The sequence below is a fragment of the Trachurus japonicus genome, chromosome 8, assembly GCF_045865225.1.
Source record: "Trachurus japonicus isolate A0001 chromosome 8, Traja_1.0".
NCBI classification, from domain to species: Eukaryota; Metazoa; Chordata; class Actinopteri; order Carangiformes; family Carangidae; genus Trachurus; species Trachurus japonicus.
The window spans coordinates 7,343,593-7,371,384 of record NC_140914.1 but is presented as its reverse complement, the minus strand read 5'-3'; the positions used below and the strand labels follow the sequence as shown (position 1 = coordinate 7,371,384).

The 27,792-nt window shown below is 40.9% G+C and overlaps 2 protein-coding genes across 2 annotated transcripts; both read right to left on the bottom strand.

The window, feature by feature from the left end:
• Positions 1 to 918: 918 nt before the first annotated feature.
• Positions 919 to 16,750, bottom strand: fus (FUS RNA binding protein). The gene is made up of 15 exons (XM_085783504.1): positions 16,593 to 16,750; positions 14,879 to 14,903; positions 14,490 to 14,686; positions 14,214 to 14,388; positions 13,108 to 13,331; positions 12,711 to 12,906; positions 8,636 to 8,670; positions 5,399 to 5,440; positions 5,051 to 5,160; positions 4,465 to 4,594; positions 3,652 to 3,750; positions 3,043 to 3,181; positions 2,836 to 2,933; positions 2,135 to 2,270; positions 919 to 1,153 (listed from the first exon to the last, which is right to left on the bottom strand). The coding sequence occupies exons 1-15, from the start codon at positions 16,603 to 16,605 to the stop codon at positions 1,114 to 1,116; spliced, it is 1,659 nt and encodes a 552-aa protein (XP_085639630.1). The 5' UTR covers positions 16,606 to 16,750; the 3' UTR covers positions 919 to 1,113.
• A 3,651-nt stretch (positions 16,751 to 20,401) lies between these two features.
• On the bottom strand, positions 20,402 to 27,268 carry arl6ip1 (ARL6 interacting reticulophagy regulator 1). Its single transcript, XM_085783493.1, has 6 exons — positions 27,105 to 27,268; positions 25,995 to 26,128; positions 25,255 to 25,374; positions 23,857 to 23,974; positions 23,286 to 23,370; positions 20,402 to 21,469 (listed from the first exon to the last, which is right to left on the bottom strand). The coding sequence occupies exons 1-6, from the start codon at positions 27,138 to 27,140 to the stop codon at positions 21,351 to 21,353; spliced, it is 612 nt and encodes a 203-aa protein (XP_085639619.1). The 5' UTR covers positions 27,141 to 27,268; the 3' UTR covers positions 20,402 to 21,350.
• Positions 27,269 to 27,792: the final 524 nt, after the last annotated feature.

The following is a 27,792-nucleotide window of genomic DNA, read 5'->3' as shown; positions in this document are numbered from 1 at the left end:
AATAAGATTAGAAGGAGGAAGTTAAAGGCATAACTGAGTCTTTGTAAAGCAGGTTGGTGTGTCAGGTTGACAGCAGCGAGGTGAGGTGAGGTCTGGTGACCACACATCACTGATAGGACAAAGAGCAGCTTTAGTTCAATTATAGTTAAACCTGTTCACAAACAAATGAATAAATAAGACACTGGGACTTCACAGAGGTTCATCACAAACCTGTCTGATGACTCACGTTCATTAAACTGCACGCACATGTCAATGAACTCTTCACCTCAATTCTCTCACGAATTCCCTTTAAACACTCAAATATGACAAAAAGAGAAAATCTGTTAGTTGACTGGATCCTGCACGAGGCTCATCAACCGTTTCAGCACGTTAGAGAAATTAATCTTAAAGCCCCTACAAGGAACTTTTAACTGGATATGCAAAAGTCTCTGGTTTCTGCTGATGTCGCTGTGTGTGACCTTTAACAGCAAATGAGCCCATCGGTGTGAAGATCAGCTGTTTCTAACTAGTGAAACCGGGACCTCAAGACCTCAAGTCGCGCAGACGTAAAATATGTAGGATGATAATTAATAAGTTTCTTTTCTTTTCACTGAAAATGCGCATATCACTACACACAAAGGTACATTTCCAAAGTAACTTGCCTAAAACTGCTCACAAAAAAAGTTAGTCTGGAGCCCTGACGCATGAGCGCTAGAGCTCATGGGAAATGCAGTCTTCATTCCGACAAAACGCAAGCGCTTTTGTCCACAGGGAACGCCAAAATAAAGAAAAACTGAAAGTTCCTTGTAGGGGCTTTAACCAAAAACTAAAAACTACTATCCGTTCTGCAGAGATGACTTTGATAACATTGTTCATCTGGTCTGTTTCCAGTGATGATGCTGGTGATTTAAATATTATCCTCATCGACTGGACTGTTTGTTTTTCTGAATGAGGCCCCACTGAGCAGGAGAAGGTGGAAGTGAGCAAACAGAAAACAGGGAGACTCACATATTTCTACACATTGAATCAAGAGGATCAAAGTTAACAGTTATATAAAAGGAGTGGGTGGGGTTCAGTATGAAGTGGTGGCTCTGGCTCACAAACAGAGGTGGGAGGGGTTTGTCCTCGGAAGATCTAGTAGGGTCGGCCCCGTCGCTCCTGCCTGCGATCCCCCCTGCAAGTAACAAACACATTGACTTCACCACTACTGAACCAAAGAGGAAGAGCAGCTAACCCAGAATCAGTGAGGGTTCAAACAGGATGAGTTGCTAAACCAATCAGAGTCTTACACAGACCTCCCTGTCCTGGCAGCACTCATCCATCAAACAAACCAGAGACAAACAAAGCTATGAAAAGAATGAGGAGGGGTTTCTGGGCGGAACAGCTGTAGGAGGTCTGGCTAAGGTGAGTAAAGGTAAAAACCCATATTTATCATTAACAGCTTTACATGGATGACAGGCATACCAAACATCAGCTGAATGCTTGTCAAGATGATGGTAGACAACCCTTCATTAGTTAGTGCAGGTTCCACACATGAGACACGCTGAAGTAATTCACTATGGGACCTTTTGTTACTTTCACGAATGTGTTGCATGAAGTTGTACTTGTACTTGTTAAACAGTTAAAGGGGACATATCATGGAAATATCACTTTTTGAAGGCTCTTTAACATATATTTGGGTGTTTGTCTTGCCTTCCAGCCTCCAAAATGTGAGAATTGACAAAAAAAATCTGTAATTTTCAGGTTCCCTAAGTTGAAATCCATGCAGTTTTTTGAGCTGTTCCCTCAGTTGTCTTCTAGGGATGTAACTAGTTTTCGAATTTGCGTAATACCACCCAGTGGTTATTTGCATTTAAAGTGACAGGTGCTGAAACCAGCTGTTCTGAACAGGGCTGTTTTTAGTGTTTGAAAAGAGCTGTGATGTTTGATCCTTGTGGTATTTTGACCGAAGCATGTCACAGACACGTCTTTAAGCCTGGGAACTATTTTAATTTGTGGAAAAGGGGAATAATATGTCTCCTTTAAAATCAATCCAACAAGAAGCTTTTAGTCATAGCCAAACCACCATCTGAATGTTCAATACCTCATGTATAAAAACAAAACTTATTTTGACCACATTTAGTTTTGAACCTTTGAACAAAGATTTGATTCTGACCTTGTGTCCATCTTGCCAGCACCATATCCTCCTCCCCTGTCGCCTCCTCGGCCTCCTCTGAAGCCCCCTCGGTCGCTGCCTCGGCCCCTGAAGCCGCCTCGATCAAACCCCCCTCTGCGTTCTCCACCAAAACCTCCTGACGGCACAAGAAAACTGGTCTCAGTCACACTGTGGGTTTAACTGCTGCCTGGCTCAATGGTTATGTGTAAATACACAATAATAAATATAATACAACAATGATAAAATACATTTCTATTGGATTATTACAGGAACAAAACCACTACAGTCATCACCCTTTAAACATAACTGTCTGTCATATTAACTCATCACTAGTCAGTATGAATACTAAAACTCAATGTTAAGCTTTGTTGTGGAGTTTGTTGATGAAATTTCATTTATAATTCCACAAAATTAAAAAAAGAAATGGCATTTGAACAATTCAACGGCATCATGATACTCCAAAAGAGAAACAAGTGTAAACTGTTTATTTGTATAGTGTAAAAACTAACAATTCAACAACTGAACAAATGAGAATCAGGCTACCTGTACACCTTGTCACACCAGCAATAAGTCAGTTAATAGGAAAATATCAGAAAATACTTGAATTATTTTATATGAATTGTTTTTTTATTCTCTTCTCAAGCTAAAATCATAATCAATATCTTCTTCCTTCATGTCAGCTGGTACATGATGTGTCTAACCTCTTTCCATGGGCGACATCCCACCAGCATCCTCTGGTTTTGGAGCTTTGCACTGGTTACACTCGTTACGCCACGAGAAGTTCAGGTTGCCACAGTTACTGAAAATGATAAAGGAAATGACATCTGTGAGTGTGAAGTTCAGTTTATCATTAGTTGAAATGTCCGGGGATTTTATCTCCTCAGTGAAATCACTAAATCCTGACTCACGGGTTTGAACACTTCCAGTCCCCGGCTCTCTGCTGACCCCCTCCTCCACCTCCTCCTCCACCACCACCACCACCGCCGCCGTTGCCTCCTGGGAAGCCTCCGCCTCGACCCCCTCCAAATCCTCCATGGCCCATCGGCCCTTCAAACAGACAAAAAAAGCGACACGGTTAGATTTGTTAGTGTGACACATTTGACTGTGATGGCTTCTCAGGAACTATGAAGCGAAGATTTATGTTAAATAAGTGAGTAAAATCTGAGTAAAATAACCTCAGCGTGTCACTGTAACAGACACGTCTGAAAACTATTATGGTATACCAAATGTAGAAATAATGACTTACATATTATAATGAAAGACTTAAAATTGAACCTTGGTTATGTCAAAGGTTAATAGATGAGAAATGAGAGCATAGAAAACAGAAATGTGAATGTCTACGGTGCCAAATTTCATCTGGAAATAAGAAGTCTATTTTGTACCTGCAAAACATATTTTATCATATCACACCAAGTCAGGAATGAACCTTTGACCTCAATTAGTCTCAAATAGGACATCTCCTGATCCCAAGTTGTAATCTTCTAAAACAATGTTTAAGTATTAAAAAACCGTCTCACCGCCTCGTCCACGACCTCCTCTCATCCCACCTCGACCTCCAAAGTCAGCTCTGCGCGTGGCAAAGGAAACCTTGATGGGATTCCCATTGAAGTCCTTTCCTGTTGAGGTAAGATAGATCAAAAGATCACAAGGAGCTGGGATGAAGTCCTAAATAAATGTGCTTTGAATTACAAAATGGATGAAGATGAGAAACGTTAAACCAGCACTAAGGAACTTTTCAACCTTCATAAAATATTTTCATAACTTTTGTGATGATACATCGACTTACAACAAGTTGAATGACACCTCTGTCATGGCCTGAGGGGGTCTGTATCTCTTTCTCTGGCACTAAGCAGCTTTGAGGAGCATGGTAGGAACCCTGCTCTCACTTTACTTTCACTTTCACTTTTGCGAGTCACAACAAGGAGGGAACAGGCAAAACGGCACTTTAGCAATGGATTATGTTTGTGTTTTCACTTTGAAATGATCCACTGGAAACAGAAACTTAGTTTTGATGTCTTCTGTTAATTTTAATGCAGGATATTTACAGGGCTTCACGCTAGTGTTCATGGGAAATGGAGTCTTCCTTCAGGCAAAACACTACCGCTTTGGTCCACAGGCACCGCCAAACTCAACCAAAACTGAAAGTTCTTTAGTACTGCTTTAAAACAACACAACAGCTTCAGTTACTGAGGTGGAGAAAGATCTGAAAACATCCATAATAAACAACCAATCAGGACGTTCTACACACTCATGTTTTATCTCACACTTTGCTGAAGCCTGGAGTGAACACTGAATTTAGATGAGCCCTAAAGGACAGATAAACAACGTACCATCAAACCAGTCGATGGCGGCCTTAGCTGAGGGTGGGTCATCGAAGGACACTGTGGCCTCCCCCTTCAGTTTCCCTGTATCTCTGTCTGTGTACAGATTGATCATGGGCAGGCCCGTTTTCTTGTTGACCTAAGAGGATGGACAGATGCAAAAAAACAGGGACAATTCAGAGACAGAAGTTAGTGACCCAGTTGCAAAAAGTGTCAAACTTGGGGAAATATTTGTGCTGCCAAGCAGATTATTGCAGATCAACATTTAATTTAAAAGCTGTAACTGCACAAGAATCTGACTAGATCTACGCACCAAGGAAAAGCAACAAGTATCAGTTTCCATTTCAGCTATTGTTGTGTCTCTACTCTGAAATACATGATTCTGATTGTATCAGTGTTTGAGGTTTAACTTTACACGATGATGAACAGCATTAAACTCTTGAAAGCAAATTTATATTCTTTGAATTCACATATCTACCAGAGCTATGGCTCCATATTACACAGTTCAAGTAAATCATTCTATACATGCATTAATAAGTGAATAAATAAATGACTGCTGGCCACTAATGTTTAGCAGTAATAATGCAGCACTTACCTTAATGATGCCAATCTGCTTGAAAAAGTCAGCCACTGACTCAACAGTGTAGTCGTCTCCCAGGCCTTGTACAAAGATGGTGTTATTGTCGGAGTTATCCTGGTCTTGCACTGTTCGCAGAAAACATGACAAGATGTTCAGAGAACCAGAAGTTGATGACACATCACTGGGCCACACAACCATTTAATGATCATACACAACTGTTTGTAGATCAGTTTCTTTTCTACAATAACTACGATCCAATTCATTATTTATGGGAGAGGGGCAAGACAAACATTTCTCTTGGAAGTAAATATGGCCGAAACCATACATGACATCAGAACACAAAAGAAATAATAAAGGACTTACTGAAGCCCGGTCCTCCATGTCCATGTCCTGGGTCTCTTGGTCCTTGAGGAAAAGAAGACACAGATATCAGCTTTGGAAAAGAAATGTGTTTGTCCACAGCAAAACACCAGTCATACGAACTGTAAATTCATCCACACTTCGTTCCCACCAAAGCACCAGCGTTTAGCTCAAAGCCACTCTGTGTGTGGAGATACATGATCTAAAGTGCTTACAGCGGCGGGGAAGCCTGCATACGTGTCACAGAAAGCCCATTTTACCATCCTGTCTTTCAAGTGTCGGTTTCAAGTCTTTCATGTCTTTATATCATTACGTCCTTTATAATTAATTACCACACTTCACAACAGCCGTGCGCAGGTGGCAGTGAGTAGCTGATATCGTCCCACGAACAAGTATCAGAAACAGAATCGTCCACATTATTGAGATACTGCCCCTAAGTAGATTTTGAACTCCAGAATAACCACGGTACCACTTCAATGTTGTGATATTATGTTTGTCTGTTTGTTTGTTTGCTTACCGTAAACAAAAACATCTGATACCTCATGCAAATTCACTTAGGTTGTGGTCCCGATTTGATATTTAAAACACTACACAAGTCAGTGCACTCACTGTGTTTCTTCATGTTCTAAAAATCACTGCCTTTCACACAAACTTAACTCATGGAACCAAACACATTGAAACTCAATCCCCTTTTTGAGTATGTGACCTGGTAATCCTTGTCATTAACTTGTTCATTCCTTTGTCTACTTTAGTTTTCCCACCGTTTAACAAAGGATTCTTGGAAATTGTCCCAACATACATCTTGGGAACACACACCTTGTTAGCCATTGTGTTAGTTTTTTGACCGATTTATGTAGAGTTAGGGTTGTAGGGATGTATTTTGTGGTTTTGCACAGTTACACATATTTTACCAAATCTTAAAACCAACTTGAAGTGTTTAGAGTTTCAGAGGTTACACATTAGAGTCAGGTGTTAAGTCCCGTCACCTTTTTGACGTCAGCAGCTTTAGTAACCAGAACTTCTGGGGCATGATCTTCCTTGTTTGAGACAAACTTTGCACTGTAATCGGGAGTGCCGCACCCCTCACTTCAACAGAATATTTGAACCATTGACAGTGACTGTGAAACCAAGCAACATAGAACTGATTATTTTTCTTCATGTGAAGAATGTCAATCAGGAAACCGACCACGGACACATTTATCTCATCACCTGTGACAACTGATGTCTCACCGATAACACACATGTGCAGCTTTTTCCATGGCAGTGCCAGGTCACCATGACTAATGTGAGCAGGTATTGATTTCAGGTTGGTGGAACACTCACTGAGCGACTGCTAAAATGTGTTTCCAATACAACAAACAAACCCGTCATTAGATACGAAGACAATTTGCGCAGACTTTTACTATATTAATGGGATAGTTCAACATTTTGGCAAATTGGCCCATTGCCATAATCCCTATAGTCATAGCAGTAGGTTCGTTACCTTTAATTGTCGGTGCAAGCTATTTTTAGAACGGCGGAGCAGAGCCGTGAGCTGCTCAGAGCTACGCTACGGAGGCTAATGGGATTTCTTGGTTTCCCTCATCAAACTCTTCAAATACACAATCCAACAACTCCAAAACGCTCTGGTGGACAAGTTGTGACCTGCACATTCACCACGCTATGAGATAATAACAGAACGTTACCAGACAGAGTTGTTTTTGAGCTAAATTCATGCAAAACCGCTGATGCGCATTCCCGTCGGGAGCAGTTTTTCAGCAAGCAGTCTCTGCATTTGCCTCGAAAACAACTCGGTCTCGTAACGTTCGTTATTATGGGAAACCAAGAAATCTCATTAGCCTCCGTAGCGTAGCTCTGACCAGCTCGCAGCTCTGCTCCGTCGTTCTAAAAATAGCTTGCAATGACAATTAAAGGTAACAAACCTACTCCTAAAACTGTAGGGATTATGGCAATAGGCCAATTTGCCAAAATGTTGAACACAATCTGACAATCGATAAAGTCTTCAATACAAAGACACAAACACCAGAAATCTATTAATATAAACTATTTCTCATCAGCATTTTGTTTATTTCAGTTGCTGTTCACTTACAATATTTTGTAAGATTCATGTTATTCATGTTTAGGTAAGATCAGGTGAAGTATGAAGACTTTCCCTGGGGGTTCTAATGTTGATGTTACAGCTAGAAATATTAACTACTGGTTTTGAATTCTGATTAAAATATATAACATGATAATAGCAACTTCAAGCTAAATGTTGTCAGTGTTGATGCCAAGTATCTCTCTGCCCCCATCATAGGTCAGTCACAACAAAGCCTTCCAACAGTAAACCTATAACATACACTTACTCCAATGAAACCAAATGGGCGATTAAAAACCTTTTATGAGGTTTACCCACACAAAAGATTGAGTTGTTCAATGACAGCTTTAGGAACACCTCGTCTATTGTTCCAATCCAACCAGGCGGTTGTTGTTAAGAAACCACACACTTTCCTTCTGTTTACAGTTAACTAAGCACCGTATCAAGTTACTGGTACTTGATACGTAATACACCAGGCGCACAACAGATCCAGTTTTACCATTCAACTCTCATCTTTAAACAGTGGAACGAAAACCTCCAATGTTTACGGCCATTCTGGTTCTGGGCATTGATGTCATGACTGAATACCATGTTTGCAAAATCTGAGTTACAATATATATTTGCAGGTTGTTGTGGTTTTACAGTCCAAGCTGCTGATACTCATTTCTTTTGACGCCTGACACAGAATCACATCAAGGCGTCAGGTTTAATGACTCGTGAAGCTCTGAACAACTGTCTATGAAATTCCAGTGGCAAAGACATGAGATAGAGTAGAGACCTAATGGCAAGGTTACCACACTACTCCCTCTGCTGAGTAAAAGCACACTTGCAGGACCTCAGGCTTTTAGCCAAAGAAACAATACAACGAGGGCTCTTGCTGCGAGGCCAGGCAATGAAAAAGATTACAATTCAGACTCCACACTCCAGTTCTATGTCTTGAGGATGAGTTCAGCCTCCACTGCCATATTTGTGTTTGTCAAACAGCTGGAATTTAAGTTTTCTGTGCATGTGTTTCCACACAATCAGTTAAATAGGTGTAATAGTAAGGTTTAATGTCATACTTGGGTTAAAACGCACACACACTTAAACCCACTTTATGTGTTAAGTATGGTCTCTGAGCCCCCCTCCCTTGACTCCAATTGTTGTTGTTTTTTGTCACTTACCACCAAACTTATTGAATCCTCCACGTTCGCCCATTCTGATGAAGAGGAAGAGAGAAACGACACGCATTGAAGACCGGTGTTGACAGCGATTTTCTCTCATTGGGTAGTGGGTAACCTTCACTCTCAGTATCTTCACTAAACCCACCCCTCTTCATTATGAACCCCTACTCAAGTCTTTTCAGAGCCTCTCAGAATATACCTTGAGGACAAGAGGCCGGTTTAAAGACCTTGTCTTTATTTGGTCCAAAGACCTCGTCTTTATTTGGTCAAAAGCAACTGAATTTTCACATTTTTACCCCAAATTTATATAAGTATTTCAGTAAATTGTTAGTTCCCATTTGACTCCATCATTGAACTGGGTTTGTGTCATTAACCAACCCAATCATTAACACCTCTGGTCCCTGTATTGGTGTTGGGTATTTTTCAGGTCTCAGACAACCTTTACTCTTTACCACAAATACAGCAAAACCCTAAACAGGTGTACTTTGAGGCCTTTACCATTGTCACCAAAATTATTGATAATTTTTTTATTTCATCTTTCCTCCATCTAAAAGAAGACTATTAACTGTCTGTAGACATCCCCCATTTTGAATTTTCCCAAAGGGTGGCTTAAGAGCAGACAGCCAGTCTGAAGAGAAGGTAAAAGCCTAGGAGAAGATTCAAAGATTGATTAAAGCAGAGTATTACACAGTTATCGGTCAGGGCTGGTTGGGAAGGAGGTGGTAACAGGTGAGAAAAGCAGGTGATGGCAAATGTTCTGTGGCATGTGGGGCTGAGTCTAGGCCATGGTTTACTTGGCATGGAAATACATCTTGCAGACAAAAACACACTTGAGAACCATATTGGCTTTGATGTTTTCAGTGTGTAGCGGCTTAATGGCCATGCTAGCTGAATTTTTATCTACAATCAATGCCTAAAGGGCAAAAATTTAACATATCTAGTTGTGCTGCTATGTACATGTTGTATTTCAAAGCTTGGCACATTTGTCTTTCTAATAACAGCGCCTCCTCTTTCTTTGTTTCATTTAGTCCACATTTTAACACCTGCTTGGTTTGCGCCTTTTAAATATTGCACACTTATACCAGGATATCATGTCTGGTATACAAACCAGAGGTGTGACCAGATTCAAGCACCAGCAGCTTTTTTAACTCACATTTTGATGTCCCTTCATTCTCAAACCTGAAACCAGGATCACTCATCATGCCATTGTTGAATAGTGAAGGAGGAAATCAGCTGGTCGGTGTATAGTGCCACCTGCCTGCTTAAAGGATACTGACTGAGACTGACTGACTTTAAAATTGTAACGGGAAAAGAGATTTAAATATAGTCCACAACTGATGAGAAAACAAACAAATGGAATGGCAAACTAATTTGTCTAGGAGTTCATCATCACCAACATTATGGGGTCACAAAGAAGTACATGACATACTGTGCATCCTCTATAAGAAAATCAAAACATAAACTTACCATACCACTTTCTGCTTCATAGCTTCACTCATTCAATGATGATGTTCTTGTTAAAAAACTAAAATGTATCCTAAATAATGTATTAGGGGACCAAAAGGCCCATAATCTTTTCTCAGTTACACAATTTACATGAATATTTTTAAGTTTTTACACAACTGAACAGTGTGTCGCAGGCAGCTTTCACCACAGTTTGACAGGAGTTCGTCTCAGCAGTTAGTGCAGATTTTAAAATATATACAATTTAGTTTTCCAGTGCTGTTGTTATTTATAATCTGACTTTCATGCAATGCTGAGTTGGGTGTGGTTCTACCATCATTTTTGTAATAATGGAGTGAAAGTTTGGGACCAGGCATCTTGTGGTTGCATCAGTACCCAGCTTTTTTTTTTTGGCCAGGAGCATCACACTGGCAGAGGAGTGTCTGCTGTACAAGAGGTTTTAGGTGTTTGAATAAATGTATAAAGGACCGTTTACAGGACAGTATCATGTAGTGTGATTAAGAGCTGCTGTAGAGGGAACAACACCAGACACCAGGCACAGCATGTTAGCTTAAATAGGATCTGCTCTTGTTGCTTTCTTGAGTGAAACATTTGAGGGTGATACTGACCTGGTTCTGCAGAGACATGTTTTTGCTAAAGCTTTGCAATTGTGTTGTTCATTAAAAATTAACCTGTTCGTGATGACATTTGGCTTTTCCCTGAGCCCATCACACCTCTCTTACTGATGTCAAGCATCACTGAAACAAGGGCCTTTTCCCGACTTATTGACAGTGAGGAGAGGGTTAAGTTTGATACGGATATTCTGAAACACCTTAAAGGAACCCACTGACTGCTGGACCCAATCCACTGACTGACCCTGGTTCATCGTCGTAGCTTTTCACTCAGTCAATGGTCCACTTTAATGGTCTTTAGGGAGTTAATATTGCATGTTCATGTCATTGATGTGTTTTTTTTTTTAACCAAGACTCAGCAACAAGGGCGTTAACTCCAGACCCCTCATCTCACCCTTGATATTGTGCACTGACACAGACAACAGAGTTCTGAACAAGTGTAATGTCCTTTTGTGGGATCTGAGGAGGGAGTTCATGATGTAATGCACATCATGAAAAACTAGTTTGGTTTGTTTTGTTTATTGTATGAACATCGATATAAATTTCAAAACAGAATTTTGAACCACATCACAATATATGCGAAAAATCATATTACTAAAACTGTGATAGGGTTTTACCACTTTGCCCAGCGGCAGCATAAAGGCAATGATTGATTTATGTCAACACTTGGGGCAGGCAGCTCATTACCACACCGATTTAGGCTCAGTTTAGAGTTGTTTTTGAGGTAAATTCGTGCAAAACTGCTGATGTGAGTTCCCGTCTGGGACTGTTTTTTGGCAAGCAGTCTCTGCATTTACCTCGAAAACAACTTTGTCTCGTAACCTTCTGTTATTATCTCATAGCGTGGTGAATGTGCAGGTCACAACTTGTCCACCAGAGCGTTTTGGAGTTGTTGGATTGTGTATTTGATGAGTTTGATGAGGGAAACCAAGAAATCCCATCAGCCTCCGTAGTGTAGCTCTGAGCAGCTCACGGCTCTGTCCCGCCGTTCTAAAAATAGCTTGCACCGACAATTAAAGGTAACAAACCTACTCCTAAAACTGTAGGGAATATGGCAATGGGCCAATTTGCCAAAATGTTGAACTATCCCTTTAATAGTTATATTGATGACAGTGTCAGCTTAGATCACGTGCTTAACACATGGTTTCCTCTGCTTCTTTTCAGCGGCCATGTGCATGTGTGCAGCAATAACTATGTTGATGTGGAGAATCCACACAATGTAACCTTCAGTATTTTGGTAAAGTCTGCTGCGTTTTAACTATTAAAAAGAAAATCACTAATTGCTGCCAATTCACAGAGTGGTAATAAAAGTGTCTTGTAAATCATGTCTACTTCTTGTCATGGAACAGCCCCATGTTTTATAACATGTATTGGGATCAATATTGCTCTATAGCATAATTTAGCAAGGTGGCAGAAGTTACACCCAGAGTTGCAGCACAGCCTGTATGCAGTAGTTTAAGGCGCAGGTGGGTAATGTGTACTTGGTCTTATGTCAGCTTGGAGTTCACCTGCAGCGCATGCAGAGTTGGTGTTACATGAATGTCCACACAGAGCCTCATACACACCGTCTGATGACAAGATTTATATTACACCAACCACTGCATTGTCATGGATGCAGAGAGCATATCATTAGCTTATGTCAGGGCGGGGGTGTGAAAGCACAGTTTTAATTGTTACATTGTTAATTTGTATTCGTTCACCTAAGAAGGGTGCATGTATAGTATAGCATACCACTCTGAGACAAAGATTTGTGCAGTCAGTGCTGCAAAGAGAAGGTACCTGAGATGACTGTTCCTCAAATGCAAGAGGGAGACGGATATTTAAACATCAGATGACGCCTCTTGGTTGATTTACCATGTAGTTACGGTATAAATGTGGAACAGATCCACATGCGACCGAAGGTGAGAAACATTTACATGCATCACTGTCCTCAAAGTGCGTAAAACCTACCAAAGAGACAACTGATAACATGGACACTGCTTGATTCTTTTAACACTTACCCCATGCCCCCTCGTCCTCTTGGTCCGCCTCGACCACCTCGGTCAAAACCACGATCGTAACCGCCACCACCGCGACCTCCAAATCCACCTCCACGTCCCCGGCCCCCACGGCCATCCTGACCTCCATAACCTCCATCAGGACCACTGTATCCTCCACCTCCTCCTCCACTCAGTGGTGGGCTTTCATCTCCGTATCCTAAGAGAAATTTGAGACAACACGAGTTTACAATTTAGCACAATTAATCTACAGCAAAAAAACAACAACCCAGAAACCTCTTCATTTGGATGTCATGTCAGTCTTTGCTCCCTGCAAAGCTGATAACTTCTTAACACAGAGAATGGAAATAACAAAACACATAATATATTCATAACAAGTTAGTGTGAACTTCTTCCTGACCTCCGCCTTGACCATACGGGCTCTGCTGACCGTAGCTCTGTGAAGGAGGGGAGTTGTAGCTGGGAGGTGGGTTGTAGTGACTTCCTCCATGTGGGGATGATTGTTGGTGACTCCCACTGCCGCCGTATCCTCCTGTCTGACCTCCGCTGCTCCCATAACCACCTCCGCTCTGTCCACCACTGGGTGGCGGGTTATATCCAGGGGCCGGTGAGTTGCCTTCATAGCTGTTGAAGATGAGAAGAAGAAGACCATTAAAAAAATTGCTAAGCACTTGAGAGAACGCAATGTGGCCAAGAATGCACAGTCACAGCAAGGAAGCTCATCAGAAAACATTTTTTAAATACCACAGAACATCAACACCACTAACTTCTATGCATTTAACATACTGGCCAACAATATTTACAGCAAACTGTAAAGAAATAATCATATTTGATTGAAATTTGTTTATTTGGATAAAACCCCTTGAGATTTAAAGGGGTAGTTCAACATTTGTCGGTGCAAGCTATTTTTAGAACGGCGGAGCAGAGCCGTGAGCTGCTCAGAGCTACGCTACGGAGGCTAATGGGATTTCTTGGTTTCCCTCATCAAACTCATCAAATACACAATCCAACAACTCCAAAACGCTCTGGTGGACAAGTTGTGACCTGCACATTCACCACGCTATGAGATAATAACAGAACGTTACCAGACAGAGTTGTTTTAGAGGTAAATGCAGAGACTGCTTGCCGAAAAACTGCCCCCGGACGGGAACGCGCATCAGCGGTTTTGCATGAATATACCTCTAAAACAACTCTGTCTCCTACCGTTCTGTTATTATCTCATTGCGTGGTGAATGTGCAGGTCACAACTTGTCCAGCAGAGCGTTTTGGAGTTTTTGGATTGTGTATTTGATGAGGGAAACCAAGAAATCCCATGAGCCTCCGTAGCGTAGCTCTGAGCAGCTCGCGGCTCTGCTCCGCCGTTCTAAAAATAGCTTGTACTGACAATTAAAGGTAATGAACCTACTGCTATGACTATAGGGATTATGGCAATGGACCTATTTGCCAAAATGTTGAACTATCCCTTTAAAAGCAAAGATATTCTCCATGCAGGATTAGGTGCCTTACCCTGCAGAGGATGGAGGAGGCTGCTGCTGGCTGTAACCTGAGAAGGAGGACTGCTGGTTGTAGCTCATGTTGGACGGCTGGTTGCTGCTGCTGTATCCCCCAGAGCTGTAGGACTGACTGGAATGACTGTAACCACCCCCGCCACCCTGGTTAGAGGGTGGGGAACCATAACCTCCTGGGAGCAAGAAGGAGAAGACGGGGCATTTAATTAAATTCCAAAACATGTGTGACTCAACAACTGTGTGGTTTTTGGACTGTGAGTGAGTCTGCCTCTACCTGACTGGGATTGACCATAGCTGCCATAACCTCCCTGGTTGTAGGAGCTAGAGCTGTCAGAGCCCTGGTTGTAGCCGCCGTAGCCCTGTTGGTTGTAACTCTGGCCGGGGGACTGACCATAGCCCTGATTAGCCCCGCCACCGCCACCTCCACCTCCTCCACCACCACCACCTCCACCTCCACCATAGGACCCATACCTGCAAAGAAGGTTCAGAGAGGATTAGCTCTTGTCAGTGAGTTTCTAGAATAATATGAATAAGGTTCATTCATTTTAAGTGGTAATTATGTATTTCTTAAACCTGAATGTTTGTACTATACATTTCTTATCTTTATCGTCTTAAGAAAGTGATTGGAGCTTTTGGCATAGTGATAGAGGTTACATTACTCACCCTTGGGCAGACGTTTGGGAATAATCTATGGTATAAACAAAACAAGGTGTCAATGTAAGATATTATGATATTTAAAAAAAAAACAACTAATGAATGGCTGTGATGTACAGTGTGATTTCTGATAAACAAGCAAGAACAATAACCCTCTATCATTGTCCTGTATTGGTAAAAAAAAAAAATATATATATATGGGTCAGTGACAAATAAGGGTTGGCAAGATGAACAATTCAGAAATATCTTGTTCTATCTTATTTGTTTTAAAAGCATCAGATTTGTTAACATTTAGATTTTGTATACATGTTGGTTTCATGTCATTTGAAATGACATTTGAAGCATTTTTAACAAAAGACTGAATGTCCCTAAAAATGTCAAATGGTGTAACCACAAAAGAATGAAGCATATTAAATATTTTATCCACCTACAGTGGATGTAAGTGTACTAATAAAAAAATATACCTAATAAACATTAAATAAAAACAGATTGTTTCGCTGTGTTTCTATATTTAGGCCTACATTTTAATACATGTTGGCAACACTGGGCAGGACATATCCTAAAAACACCAAAACACCATATATAAATATATGGGTTAGTCAGTGTATTATATATTATTATTATAGTATTATATAGATAGTGGTTATAGTAGAGTCAATTAATTATTTGTGGAGGGGTATTATTATATTATGGAAACCTGATTGGAGCTGTCTTGTCTTGTTATTTTGTTGTTGTGTAATGTAGCGAATGTATGTCATGTTGTTAAGGTATAGGCCTACTGCATATTGTTTTGTATTTGTCTATGTGGTCTATATTGTTTGTATAAATTGTTTGTGTTGTTTTATGTCTATGTCTATATTGTTTAGTGTGAATGTGTATTCTTTTATTGTCTCCATGTATATGTTTTGGACCCCAGGAAGAATAGCGGATGCTATGCAGATGCTAATGGGGATCTCAATAAACATAAACATAAAACATAAACTACATTTATTCCACATTTGAGTCAAGATTTACGTCACTTTATACAGTAGTCAGATTTTTATGAAAACAGACCAGTTGCACCACTTGATATTAAGTTGCATCACGTCACTGACCCTTGTTATGACAAGATAGCTCAAATTATTAATTACATTAACAGTGCTGCCTGTCTTGTGAATATGTATGCTCCATACATAGGCTGCACCATAGATATATAAATCGTTTATATATCTATGGGCTGCACCTCCACCGTAACCAGCCACCCACAGCGAGAGGCGGGCCGGGGTCGCCATCACAAACTGGGTCAGTAACGTTAGCTGAAGCACACAACGACCTGCTGTGTTAGCTCGTTAAGGTTCATGTTAATGATAAAAGACAGCAGGCTCGTTTTAACACGTTTGTTCGGTGTTAGCGACCCGGTTTCCGGCTGGATAAATGATGTTTAGGAGGTGCTGCTCACGAACCGCAACCGTGCAATTTGTGCAATTAAATAAAAACAACACAGTAACGGCTGAACCCGATCTAATAAGCAGCTAGCTAGTCGAGCTCGGTGTTGACTGCAGATTAGCTTCTCGTAACCAGCTAACTAAGTGAGTCGCCGCCGGTACCGGTGTCGGTTCATCTCGGTTGGTAGAAATGTATTATTTTCTAGTGTTATTAAGCTAACCACCAGGTTCAACCTTCACATCGACCTCCAAACGCTGGACAAATGGTATTTATTTCAGAGATTAGCCGTGTTTCTTACCGTTAGACGCCATTAGGACGGACGCTGAAGAGCCGTTGGTGACGCTCGATCGAACGGCGAGTTGATCACGGACTGAATGGACCGAGGAGGAGGAGGAGGAGGAGGAGGAGGAGGAGGAGGAAGATGCCCGAGCGCCTGTCGCTGTCCGGAGCGCTGCAGTTCCTCCGCAGGCCGCAGGGTGGCGCTGCTGAGAAGGGTGTTTTTTTGCACGAACATACAGCGGGGAAAATAAGTATTGAACACGCCAACATTTTCCTCAGAAAATATATTTCTAATAGAGCTATTGACATGAAATTTTCACCAGATGTCGGCATCAACCCAACTAATGCACACATACAAAGAAATCCGAACAGTAATGCCCATAAATTAAGTTATGTGTAATAAAGTGAAATGACACAGGGAATAAGTATTGAACACATGAAGAAAAGGAGGGGCAAAAGGGTATGGAAACTAAAGCCAAGAAAGCAGCTGGAGTTTAGTATTTAGAATGTAATCCTGTCTCCTATCAGTGCAAAGTAATATCTGCTGGTTTAGTCCTGATTGATGCCTTTTAAAAAGGTTTCTCACCACCAAGGTGTCAGACAATAAGTATTGCATTATGGGCAATGGCAAAGAGCTGTCTAAGGGCTGTCTAAAGACCTACGCAACCAAAGATTTTATTTTTATTTTTATTTATTTTTTTGTTTTTATTTATTTTATTTTTTTATTTTTTATTTAGATTTATTTTCTGAGAAAAATGTTGACGTGTTCAATACTTATTTTCCCCGCTGTATCATTTAAAACAGCATGAACAATCCTTATTTTTACAGTCTATGGAACAATCATCATGACTGGGATGTGCAAAGGGGAGGTATGAAACCCAAAAGGGCTTATATGAAAACCTCACCCACATATTCAAAAACCAATATGTTACTTAAAAAACAAGAACATAGGGAATAATTAAACGATAACTAGAAAAAATAAGTAGAAAAGTAAGTGATTATACAGTAAATATAGGGAGGTAAGGAAAAAAAGGTAACACTTTACAATAAGGGTCCCTTAATTAACGTTAGTTAGTACATTATTAAGCATTAATTAACTGTTTACAGATATATTAACAATCATTATTATGTATTACTTAGGATTAGGAAACACATTAATTAATGTAGCCTATTAGTAAGCAGTTAATTAATGTTTACTACTCAAAGTTAGTAAATTAAATTGAAAAGTTGAATAATGTAATTAGTTATCATTATGTATGCATTACTCAGCATTAATTAACACATTAGTTTATATATTAATGCTTAATAATGTACTAACTAACGTTAATTAAGGGACCCTTATTGTAAAGTGTTACCGAAAAATACATACTACATGAATGAATAATGCAAAACAATAATAATGAATGTAATAATGAGAAAAAGAAGAGAAGAAAAGAAAAGAAAAAAGAAAAAAAATGACAAGAAATGTCTTATCATGATTGATGGTACATGGTTTGACTGATGAGGTACTTTTTGAGAGCCTTTTTAAATGATCAGATAGTCAGGTTCTACAGTAAACAAGCAACAAATAAGTAAAAAAAAAACAAAAAAAAACAATAATAAAAGTGGATTCATGTACCATCCATGACCACATTTTACACAAAACAATGGAGTAACTGTGTTGTCTGTATTCTATTTATATTCAGTTTGGAGTGCTTCGCATTCAATAATGCCAACGTGATTACTGTAATATAATGATAATAAGTTTAGGTATTATTTATAGGGAGATTTAAAAAAACAACAACACATAAAACATAAGTGCTTGCAGGTGAATTTTACTCAAACATCTGCTTTGAATTAAGACATTCACTCACTGTATTGTATGTGGAGTGTAAGTGGTTCACTTTATATCACTTCTTTTATAACCTGCAATATTACCCACTACAGTAGCCTACCAGTGATTTTAGCAAACATTTACGACTTCAGCTGTTATATTATTGTCTTTGTGTCTGACATAGGCTGAGTCTATTTTTCTGATCAGAGTGGCACCTGTCAGGGTTGTTAAAGCAGATAACAGCGGCACGGCCGTTTCGGCTAATGCTGTGTTCAAGGCAGGCTTTTGAAACCGTAAGTTACAGCTTCAAGTCACAACTACGACTTGGTAGCGTTCCAGGTAACCCGTAGCTCGTGTTTTTACCGTCCTGTTGTCTGTGAAAGTTCCCTATAACGGCCACTCGTAACTTCCGACCCGTGAACTCGTACCAGATCGAACTGGTATGACTTCACAGGAAGGAAAAACACAAAGTACGAGTTTCCTTGAACGCACCATGAGTTAGCAGCCCCCGCCCTTGTCAGGCATCAATTGGTCCTCGTGCTACGTCACCACATTCACGCGCATCCCTTGGCTGCACACACAGCCCTTCATGCCGTTCTCTCCCCTCATTGGATAACACTTGTATCCCACAAGGAAAATTTTCTCCTCGGGTTACAGCAGAGCAGAGTGACGGAGAGACTCGTGTTTAGGCTGAAATACTTCATGTAAGTGATTGCTGACGGAAAATAGGACTATTTAGGACTTATATTAACAAAAACATTCCACTGATATCTGCTTTAATGTCGCTCTGTATGGGTCAAGTTTCACCTGAATTATTCAGGTCAGAACAATACGCCTGTATGTTGAATTAAAAGACAAAGAACTGCTGACCTTGTATCACAGTCACAGTGAGGATCTGCAACACTCACTCCATTTAAATTTGTTGCTAACACACAGAATACCTACCAGGTCATGACAATAATTTGTGTAATTATCCCAAATACTATTATATCAATCATTAATCAGAGTAATTATCACATGAAGTATGAGTTTGACATACTGGGGATTTATTTCTAGGGCTCATTTTCCTTTGTTGCAGTTCACTACTGTGACCACCTGAGGACAGTGAACACATCAGTGTAAAACCAAATTCTCCACCAGCTGCAGGGAGGATCTCAGCCATATTGCTTTCTTATAGCATCACCTGCTGGTCCTGTTGGAGAGATGTCTTATTTAGATGCGACAGAAGTACTAAAATATTATCGTGTGAGGGTTTCATCTTTCTGTTCGACCTGTCTGCAGTCGAACACAATCAGATGACTGCGCCACAGACCAGCTACAGGCTGTGGGAGACAGGATCTGCATTCAGATTCACTCACCACAACACACATTACAAGAATTATATGAGTATTAAACATAAACTTTAAATGCAGGCTGTGTGTCAGGCTTTAGACAGACTGCAACAAATCTTCAAGTGTGGAACATCACTGGGAATTTTCTTTCTAAGAAGTCACTGTGCAACAGAACAGCCCTGGGGGGGAAAACAGCAGAGTCTCAGTGATGACATACAGCTACAACAGGAATTAGTATGAGTTTTAAAGATCATTCAAAATGAAGAAAAATGTGATAAGTTATTAATTAAATCACCCTTGTTTAACTTGCACATCTCTTGGTTTTAAGATGTTCACTTTGTTAAATGTATGTTTCTTACAAGATTGATCAAAATCAAAGCGTGACAAATCCAAGCTGAGCAGCTGGTACAAAACTTCAGTCATATTACTTAAATCAGATTCACATGCTGATGACTAAGAGTTCTTCATTAAAAAAAAAAAAAGTTTATTGAATAAAAAAGACTGTACTGTATTTTTCTGACTTATAACTTCTGGAATTTTAAAAGCTACAAAAGATCCTCATTTTGCATCTCAAGACTCAAATGTTTCAGTATGTTAAGTAAAACCAAACCCTGTAAACTTCCATACATCCCACTCTCAACCGATCAAGTCAAACCAAGGAACGATACACAAGACCAGTGGAAATTCATTTAAATCAAATTTTATTTGTTTTCATAAAGATCTCCAATAAAGACAAATAATGACATGAGCTGAAAGACAGACCAGAAATAAGGAGACGGAGGAGGAAAGAACACATAAATAAAAGGATGACCGACAGGAACAGAGTGAGGGACAGGTCTATTTACACAGAGACACCCCACGCCTGTAACACATTAGGGGGTTTTTAATATAAGAGCTAATAGACCACAGAGTCCAGCTAGCAGCGGTACAGCAGTAGGCTTGGAACTAGAGACAGTTTCACTCCTGATGAGCTCTGCTTTAAAAATCCAGTTTTGTTTTCAGCGCCGTTTTAAATACAACCTAAGTAGAGTAAGCAACCAAAAAAAAAAAAAAAAGTAAAACTTTCATGACCTGTTGTGACACAAAAGTCCCGACTGAGGAATCCAAGAGGTTCATATTGATGCAGTAATGCTACAAAAACTGCTCAGTAGTCACTTTGTCTAAGTAGAGGGAATGGCTTAAAAGCATTACTGACATCTTAAAACGTAGCACACTTAAACTAAGAAACGGAAGGAAGGATTTTAACTTTGTGTACATGATGGGGAGGAGGGTGGGGGTTGTGTGCACGTGTTGCTGAATGTTTCAGTGTTGTGTATGAACTCGTGACAATATTGATAACCTTGTGGAGGCAGCATGCATGGCAGATAAACAAAAAATAATAATAATAATCGAGTGGGTGATGATGAAATGTCAAGTGGTGGGCGGGAGAAATTAAACTCACTGAACGTGTGAAGAAAATAAGAAAAAAAAAAAAAGTGCGTCTTGCTCTGTGGCTGAGACCGAGGAGGCGGGAGGCTCTCGGTCCTCCTTTCTTAAAAACTTCCTTCCACCTTTCATTTTGTGTGGTGGTTGTTGTTGTTCTTCTTCTTCTTCTTCTTTCAGAGATTCCCCTCTTTCGTCTCCACACCTTCATCTACTCGTTCTTCTTCTCCTTCTGTTTGAGCAGTTTGTTGATCTCCCTCTTGGCCATGCCAGCGTACTTCGAGATGATGCCGTGCTGGTTCAGGCCGGGCAGCAGCAGCAGGAAACTCACTGAGGGAGAGACGAAGCAAACTTGATCAAATATGGAAGTGGATTAGAAAACAAGATTTTAAATCACACAGTTTTAAAAAAGGTTTGTAAAAAACACTTGTCAGATAATTTAGTGTCGACACATTAAACCAAAATGAACTAATGTTTCTGTACTGCAGGGTTATGGGCTACAGAACAGAAACTACACTTTGACTTTCTGCTGTTGTTTCTGTTTTGTTTGTTTTAACACAGGAAGCCAAGTGCCTGATTGCTTGGTGTTGAAGCAGTTATCACAGCAACACCACTGCTAGGCAACTGACAAATAAATGGATACCACACCATAAACATAACTTGACATTTTATCAAATTATGTTTTCTGCATTCCAACACCGTGATGAGCAACAAGGGAGCAGACAGTTTAGGAAATAAGATTATCAGAGAGCTCTTCACGCAAATGCCTCAGCAACGGGTTTGCTTTATCTGGTATGAAGGCGTCACATCAGCACAACTATTCTATAAAGGTTGGTGTTTTTTTTTTTTAAAGCAAAAATCGACAGTATTGGTGGAGCTAATAGTGAGTCACGAGTCCTAAGCTTTTAAGACTCATGAGTCACTATTAACTTAATCTCAGATTAAAATACAGAATACTTTGTTTCAGAGTCACTCCTAGTTTATGGTTTTCCCGTCAGATGATACTTGACGTGTCTCAGGCAGCTTATATAACTGATGCCTGGCTCCTACACAGACGGAGGACTGGCTGACGCACCAACGGCCTCTCTCCCTGAGGGACGCTGAGCTGCCGACAGTTTGTTCTCTGTTCACAGTAAAACCAAGAGGAGATTTTTAGTTTCGTTTTACATGTCACTCCTGTTTCTGTCTTATTCTGCAGACGAACACTCGCCCATCATCTGCCAATAATAAATAAGAGAGCAGCATCAATTTAGTAGTAGAACCGCCTGCAGTCTCTGAGATCCAGGTATTGATCCACATTATTGTGGTAGCTCTGAGTCACAGTGCCAGGAAGCCTGGTAATAATGGGCAGAGGTCATGCAATGACTCCTACTGCATCAGCGCTGCAGTTTTCTCTCCTTTGTTACAACAGCCACGTCTGAGTCCAGCATGAGACTCGTTAAATAACCTCTCACACAGAAACAAGTCACTGACAAACATCGCTTCCTGTTTCTGCCATGTCACGCGAGACTATCGCCACATCTGTAGTTCACCACGGCAGCAGAGGAAAGAGGCATTTCCTCACTTTGTGTGATGAAAGGTTCTTTTAATCAATGGCTTGAATTTCTTACACCAACCCTCCAGTCAGGTCTGAGGCCCAGCTCCTTTCTACATCAACAGCTACAACTTCTTCACAGTCACAGACTTTATCTGCTGTAAAACGGCCTCTGGGTAAAAAGATTCAAATTTCTGGGAAAATGCTTAATCCCAAGAACCTTTTTAGGATGAAGAGATTTATTTTCTTGGAATATAACAGTCCACTGCTGGTGCACAATAACTAAAATATATGGTTTAAAATTAATTCTCAATTTAAAAAAAAAAAAAGGTTGATTAATTTGAAAAAAGACATGTGATGTTCTGCTAATAAACTGTATCAATCCTGGATCCTGATGAGTCAAAGCACAAACACAAAGACAAAGACTCTTTGTGCTGTGACGCAGCCCAATAAGTCAATATAACCCAAACCAAAACCACAGACTCATGAGGAAGTCTTTGAACATTTCACTTTGTGTTCAAGAGCTCAGACGAGTGACAGACTGAAAGACGCATGTCCTTCCACACAGGAAAGGTAAAGTGGTAGAATTACTCCAATTTGTAAAATACTCACCGATCAGGTAAGTGAGGAACAGGTTGTGCACCTGCTGTCCGATCCACGCCACCGCCAGCAGGCTGCTGATCACTGAGGCAAAGTACTGTGAAAAGCAGGGAGATCATGTTACAGACGATCCACATCAGTGTGAGGCATCATGACTGCACGCACAGCAGAGCATCACTGAGTTTAAAAGGAGCCATTCTCCAGATGCACTGCAGAGCTTACTCTTCTCCACAGAGCAGACGCTGTTTTGAAGGAACCAACAAAGCTGTCATTGAATTAAAGGTGGGTTAACAGAAGAGTGTGTCTAACAGTGTTAAAGCACGCTGTGAAAAACCCGGTTAGCACAGCCTGTAACCCAGTTTGAGCTCTGCTAAGTGGAGCAGCAAAGCCAAATCAGCTGAGGATATTTTTATCTGGAGCACAGAGAAAGATCACCATTGTTATAAACAGATATGGCTCCATTTACTGCAATGCTGCAGCCGGTGCATCGCGGCGTACGGCTCAGTTTGATGTCGACGGTACGTGATGCTCAGCTAATTTAACCAGCTTGTGTGTTAACAGTTGAAAGTTAAATTCTTTTTACCATTTTGGGCTTCTCCTCCTTGAGGGCACAGAGACGCTTCCACCAGCCAACAATACGACGCTGGGTCTTCACCAGGTTACCGCAGATCTCATGGAAACGCTGCTGCTGCTCAGTGGTCCTGCACACGACAACATGGGTGGAAATTAAAAAAACACAAACAAAATACAACTGTGGGTGCTTGTGAGCAGTCACCAACAACACTGTCAAGAGGAAACCTGTGGTTTGTCACATCAAACCAACTCTCATTGGTCAAAATGAAATGACTGTGGCAACTTCAAAAACTCCCCAACTGTGCATCTAGTGCTGCTGCATCAACTTATTTCACCATGTGACCAAAGAACAGAAATCCCTGGTTTCATCCGATTGCTCACCATGAGTTATTTTCATTAGAGCTAAATAATTATTAGTTACTATTGATTGAGAGAATCAATTCAGAGATGAGGACCTTTCATGTGGATTGAGGTGTAACGTATGTCTAAAAGAGACGGCCACTGGTATGAGACTCTGGCTGGGGCGAGAGTAAGGGCCTGACAAGAAGAGGGAAGTGAGGCAGCTGGGAAGAGTGGTCTTCATTTTCTGCTTAGCCATCGTTCCCTATTTCAGTCCTTGTTGGGCACGAGCCAAGCGATAGCCGTGACCGGACTCCGATAGCTCCATTTAACCGAAGCACAGACACTCCAGCTATATCTGGAGCACTCTGCAGGAGACTTAGCAAGTCACAATATAAATCTCAAAACAATATTCAGACTGAGAAATAATCAATAGCTACATTTTCCTGAGCTGCATCTAATAATATCCAGCTGCCTTCTGAACAGTTAGTACCAGACCAGACCGATCGAAACTCAACTCCTCCCTTGACTGAACTCTGTCAGAAGGTTTGTGACTCCACTAAACGTCAACATTAACATGCAAAACACACTAAAATACATTCAACTTCACCATTTACACAACATTGACCCTGCTGCTTCTTGCAGAAGAGACCCGGCATGTCAGAGGAATGTGCAGCGGTGTAAAAGGGAGCAGGCCACGCTCTGCTGATGCAGGGTTATATATTGAGGCTGAAGGTGTCTGGTGGGGGAACGGGCGTCCAACACACTGCCAACTGTTACTCTATCCTGTTCTAGGTGTCTGGTTCTCCAGATCAAACACACAGCTGAGTCAAGGGGCTGTTGTAAGCACTGTATAATGTCAAAGCTCCATGAAGTGGCTGGACACCGTATAGGACTGGTTTCAGGTGACAGCGCCCAGGCTGTCACATTAGTTTTAGCAAAATTAAGTATGCACTCAAAGACAGAACTCCATTATTCCATGACTAATTGAAAGTTTCACATAAATACATTTTATGGTGTACTGGAAAAGCCCATTTTGACAGTATGACCTTCATCCTGGAGCTCTCACCACTTATTGGAGCCGAAGACTCTGGGTGCGAGGGTGGGCACCAGGTAGTCGGCCAGGCAGAGCAACATGACGCTGCAGGAGAGCCCGGTCAGCACCGATGGGTCCAGGTAGTAGATCAGTCTGGAGGGGGAAGACAGAGCCGTCAGTCATGGTTAGAAACACGCTGCTCAGAATCAAACAAGGGCATTTTGTATCGGGTATTCATAAGTAGTTGCTCATTTCCATTATCTTAGTGTTTTGTTTTTGTTTTTTTAATTGCTGCTTCTTGAGTCTGAGCGTTGCCTGCATGCTTGATCTGTAACTTTAGGAACCTCCAAACACCAGGGGTGAAGCAGATCTTAACAGGGAGGGTGTGTGCTTTAGGCAATATAAAAAAGGAATGCATTGTATTAGCAAAACAGCACTCGGTGGATTATGAGAACAGTCTGTTACTGTTCTGGCGTGGATTCTTCACCCAGAGTGTTTGCTTCAAAATTACTTTGAAAAAACTAAAGAATGTTGAAAGATAATCTAGTATTAATCTACAAAGTTTCCTTCCTCTAGTTTTGTGCTGCAGCAATGTGAGAAAGCTTAACTTGGACCAGAGCACTTCCACCTACATTTTGATGTTAGTTTAGATGCTCCTTGTCTGTGTTTGTTGCAGCTAGAGAGAGGCAGGAAATGTAAGTTATGCCAACTATGTGCCCAGCTGTGTATACCCCTGTGACACAGGGTGCAGTAAAAAAAAAAAAAGGACTTGCAGGAAGAGCACGGTGGTAGCGCCAATCAGGGCCCCGGGGAACCAAGGCTTCTCCCAGCGCAGGACTCGGTCCCCAGCGAGGATCACCTCACCCCAACCCTGCAGCTGCTCCTCCAGCTGGGCCGTTTCCTGAGCCTGGGCACAGGAGTTCACACATTATACACCACCAGACTACTACTCACCACTGTAATGTCAGCATTATTTCTGAGAGAATAACGGGGAGTGCCTTAAAAGTCAAGGACAGGTGTCTCCCCTGGGGGTGAATTTCACATTCAGCCAATTAAGGGGCCAATGTGAAACTATAACGTATATGCAGTCTAATTAACTTGAATGAATGAGTGAATGTGAATTCTTAACTCACGCCTTGCACCATTTGTATCATATGTATCTTCTGTAATACGATAAGTGTCAGCGCATTCAAAGTCTCAACTAAATTAAATTCTCAATCTTGACAATATTTTAACGTTTCGAGCTGTAGGTGATTTTATTCATTCATCAACATTTGTGGAAACGAGCAGGTTTTCAGTTCATTCAAGGCTCATGTCTTGATCTACGGTGAACAGCGGTAACAGTATGTCCCATCAGTGACATGACTATGCAGTATTATATCGACCCATGAGACGATATGATCAGCGCCGCTAACCACGTTTATCATCAGGGCTCCGTCGAGGGCGGATGTAACTCGATTTCGGGGTTTTTAAGCTGAAATAGGCCCCAAAAGCTGAAGCCGTTATCGTTATCGCACGGTAACAGGGAAACGCATCTGCTGCCATGTAAAGCGCATTAAACGGGCGAGCTAACGGGCTAGCTAGCGTTAGCCGCTGCATCGTCACTGGTCGGATAAGCGATTGAATAATAAATAAATAAAAAAACACATCGCTGATAATGCTGCTACTGCTGCTTACATCTTGGCAGTCCAAAGTCCACTTTGTCTAAGCAGCAAATCTTTAAACAAATGGCATCCTCGATTGCGTGAACGCCACCGGATTAGCATTGACAGCTTATGCTAACGTTACTGTTAACACACCCACATCTCACAGACAGAGCCGTTTAAACTCAACGCTAAAAAATAAATAAATAAATAAATATATACAATCTGGGTGATACTCACAAGCATGTTCGCGCTTTTGTTGTCGACTTCAGTCATCGTTACTGAATCACCGTCGATTTTTTAAATTTTTTTATCGTGTTTTTAATGTATTTTGTAGAGAAACGACCCCGTAGAGCAGCAGCAGCGGCGCACGCGCTTCCTCCTCCACTGGTTTCAGCGTCACTAACGGTCGAGCTCTGGCAGGATGTTTTTATCTTCGAATTTGCGTCAAAAACCAGCCAATGGCATCATGGGAAATGGAGTCCTATTTGTCTTGGTTGGTTATGACCTCTAATGGTTATGACAGATACGGCTATTTCTTCAGTAAAAACGCCACCGTAAAATATGACGAGATAAAATACCTACTTATGTAATTGAGGTGAGTCAATATCATGACAGCTCATAATAATTTAGTCTGAGAATATACCTGAAAGATTTAATTAAATTGTAGCCTAATGGGAAACAGGTGTGTGGCCTTTGCTTGACTAATCAAGGAAAGCATTCTGACTTTTTTTTTTTATTGCAGTATGCCAGATAGGTAGAATTGAGGGAAATACAGGCTACTATTCATAAAAATAAAATTATTAGAACACATTCAAATGCCACTGCAATGTTGAGGGACATACATTGTAGTTAAAAATAAATAAACAAACAAACAACCTAGAACTTAATTTTTGTTGACCATATAACTGTAATGTAAGACACCTGG

What these genes read in the sequence shown, in the direction of transcription:
- fus (XM_085783504.1), bottom strand. An exon ending in CCTCCTCCATCCTCTGCAGG is followed by an intron (nt 13,332 to 14,213) that starts GTAAGGCACCTA and finishes CATCTTCAACAG; the next exon opens with CTATGAAGGCAACTCACCGG. An exon ending in AGCAGATTGGCATCATTAAG is followed by an intron (nt 4,595 to 5,050) that starts GTAAGTGCTGCA and finishes CCATCCTCTTAG; the next exon opens with GTCAACAAGAAAACGGGCCT.
- arl6ip1 (XM_085783493.1), bottom strand. Translation starts at nt 27,140, where the DNA reads ATGACTGAAGTCGACAACAAAAGCGCGAACATGCTT. An exon ending in ACAAAAGCGCGAACATGCTT is followed by an intron (nt 26,129 to 27,104) that starts GTGAGTATCACC and finishes TCCTGTGCCCAG; the next exon opens with GCTCAGGAAACGGCCCAGCT. An exon ending in GCTACCACCGTGCTCTTCCT is followed by an intron (nt 25,375 to 25,994) that starts GCAAGTCCTTTT and finishes TTCCCCCTCCAG; the next exon opens with ACTGATCTACTACCTGGACC.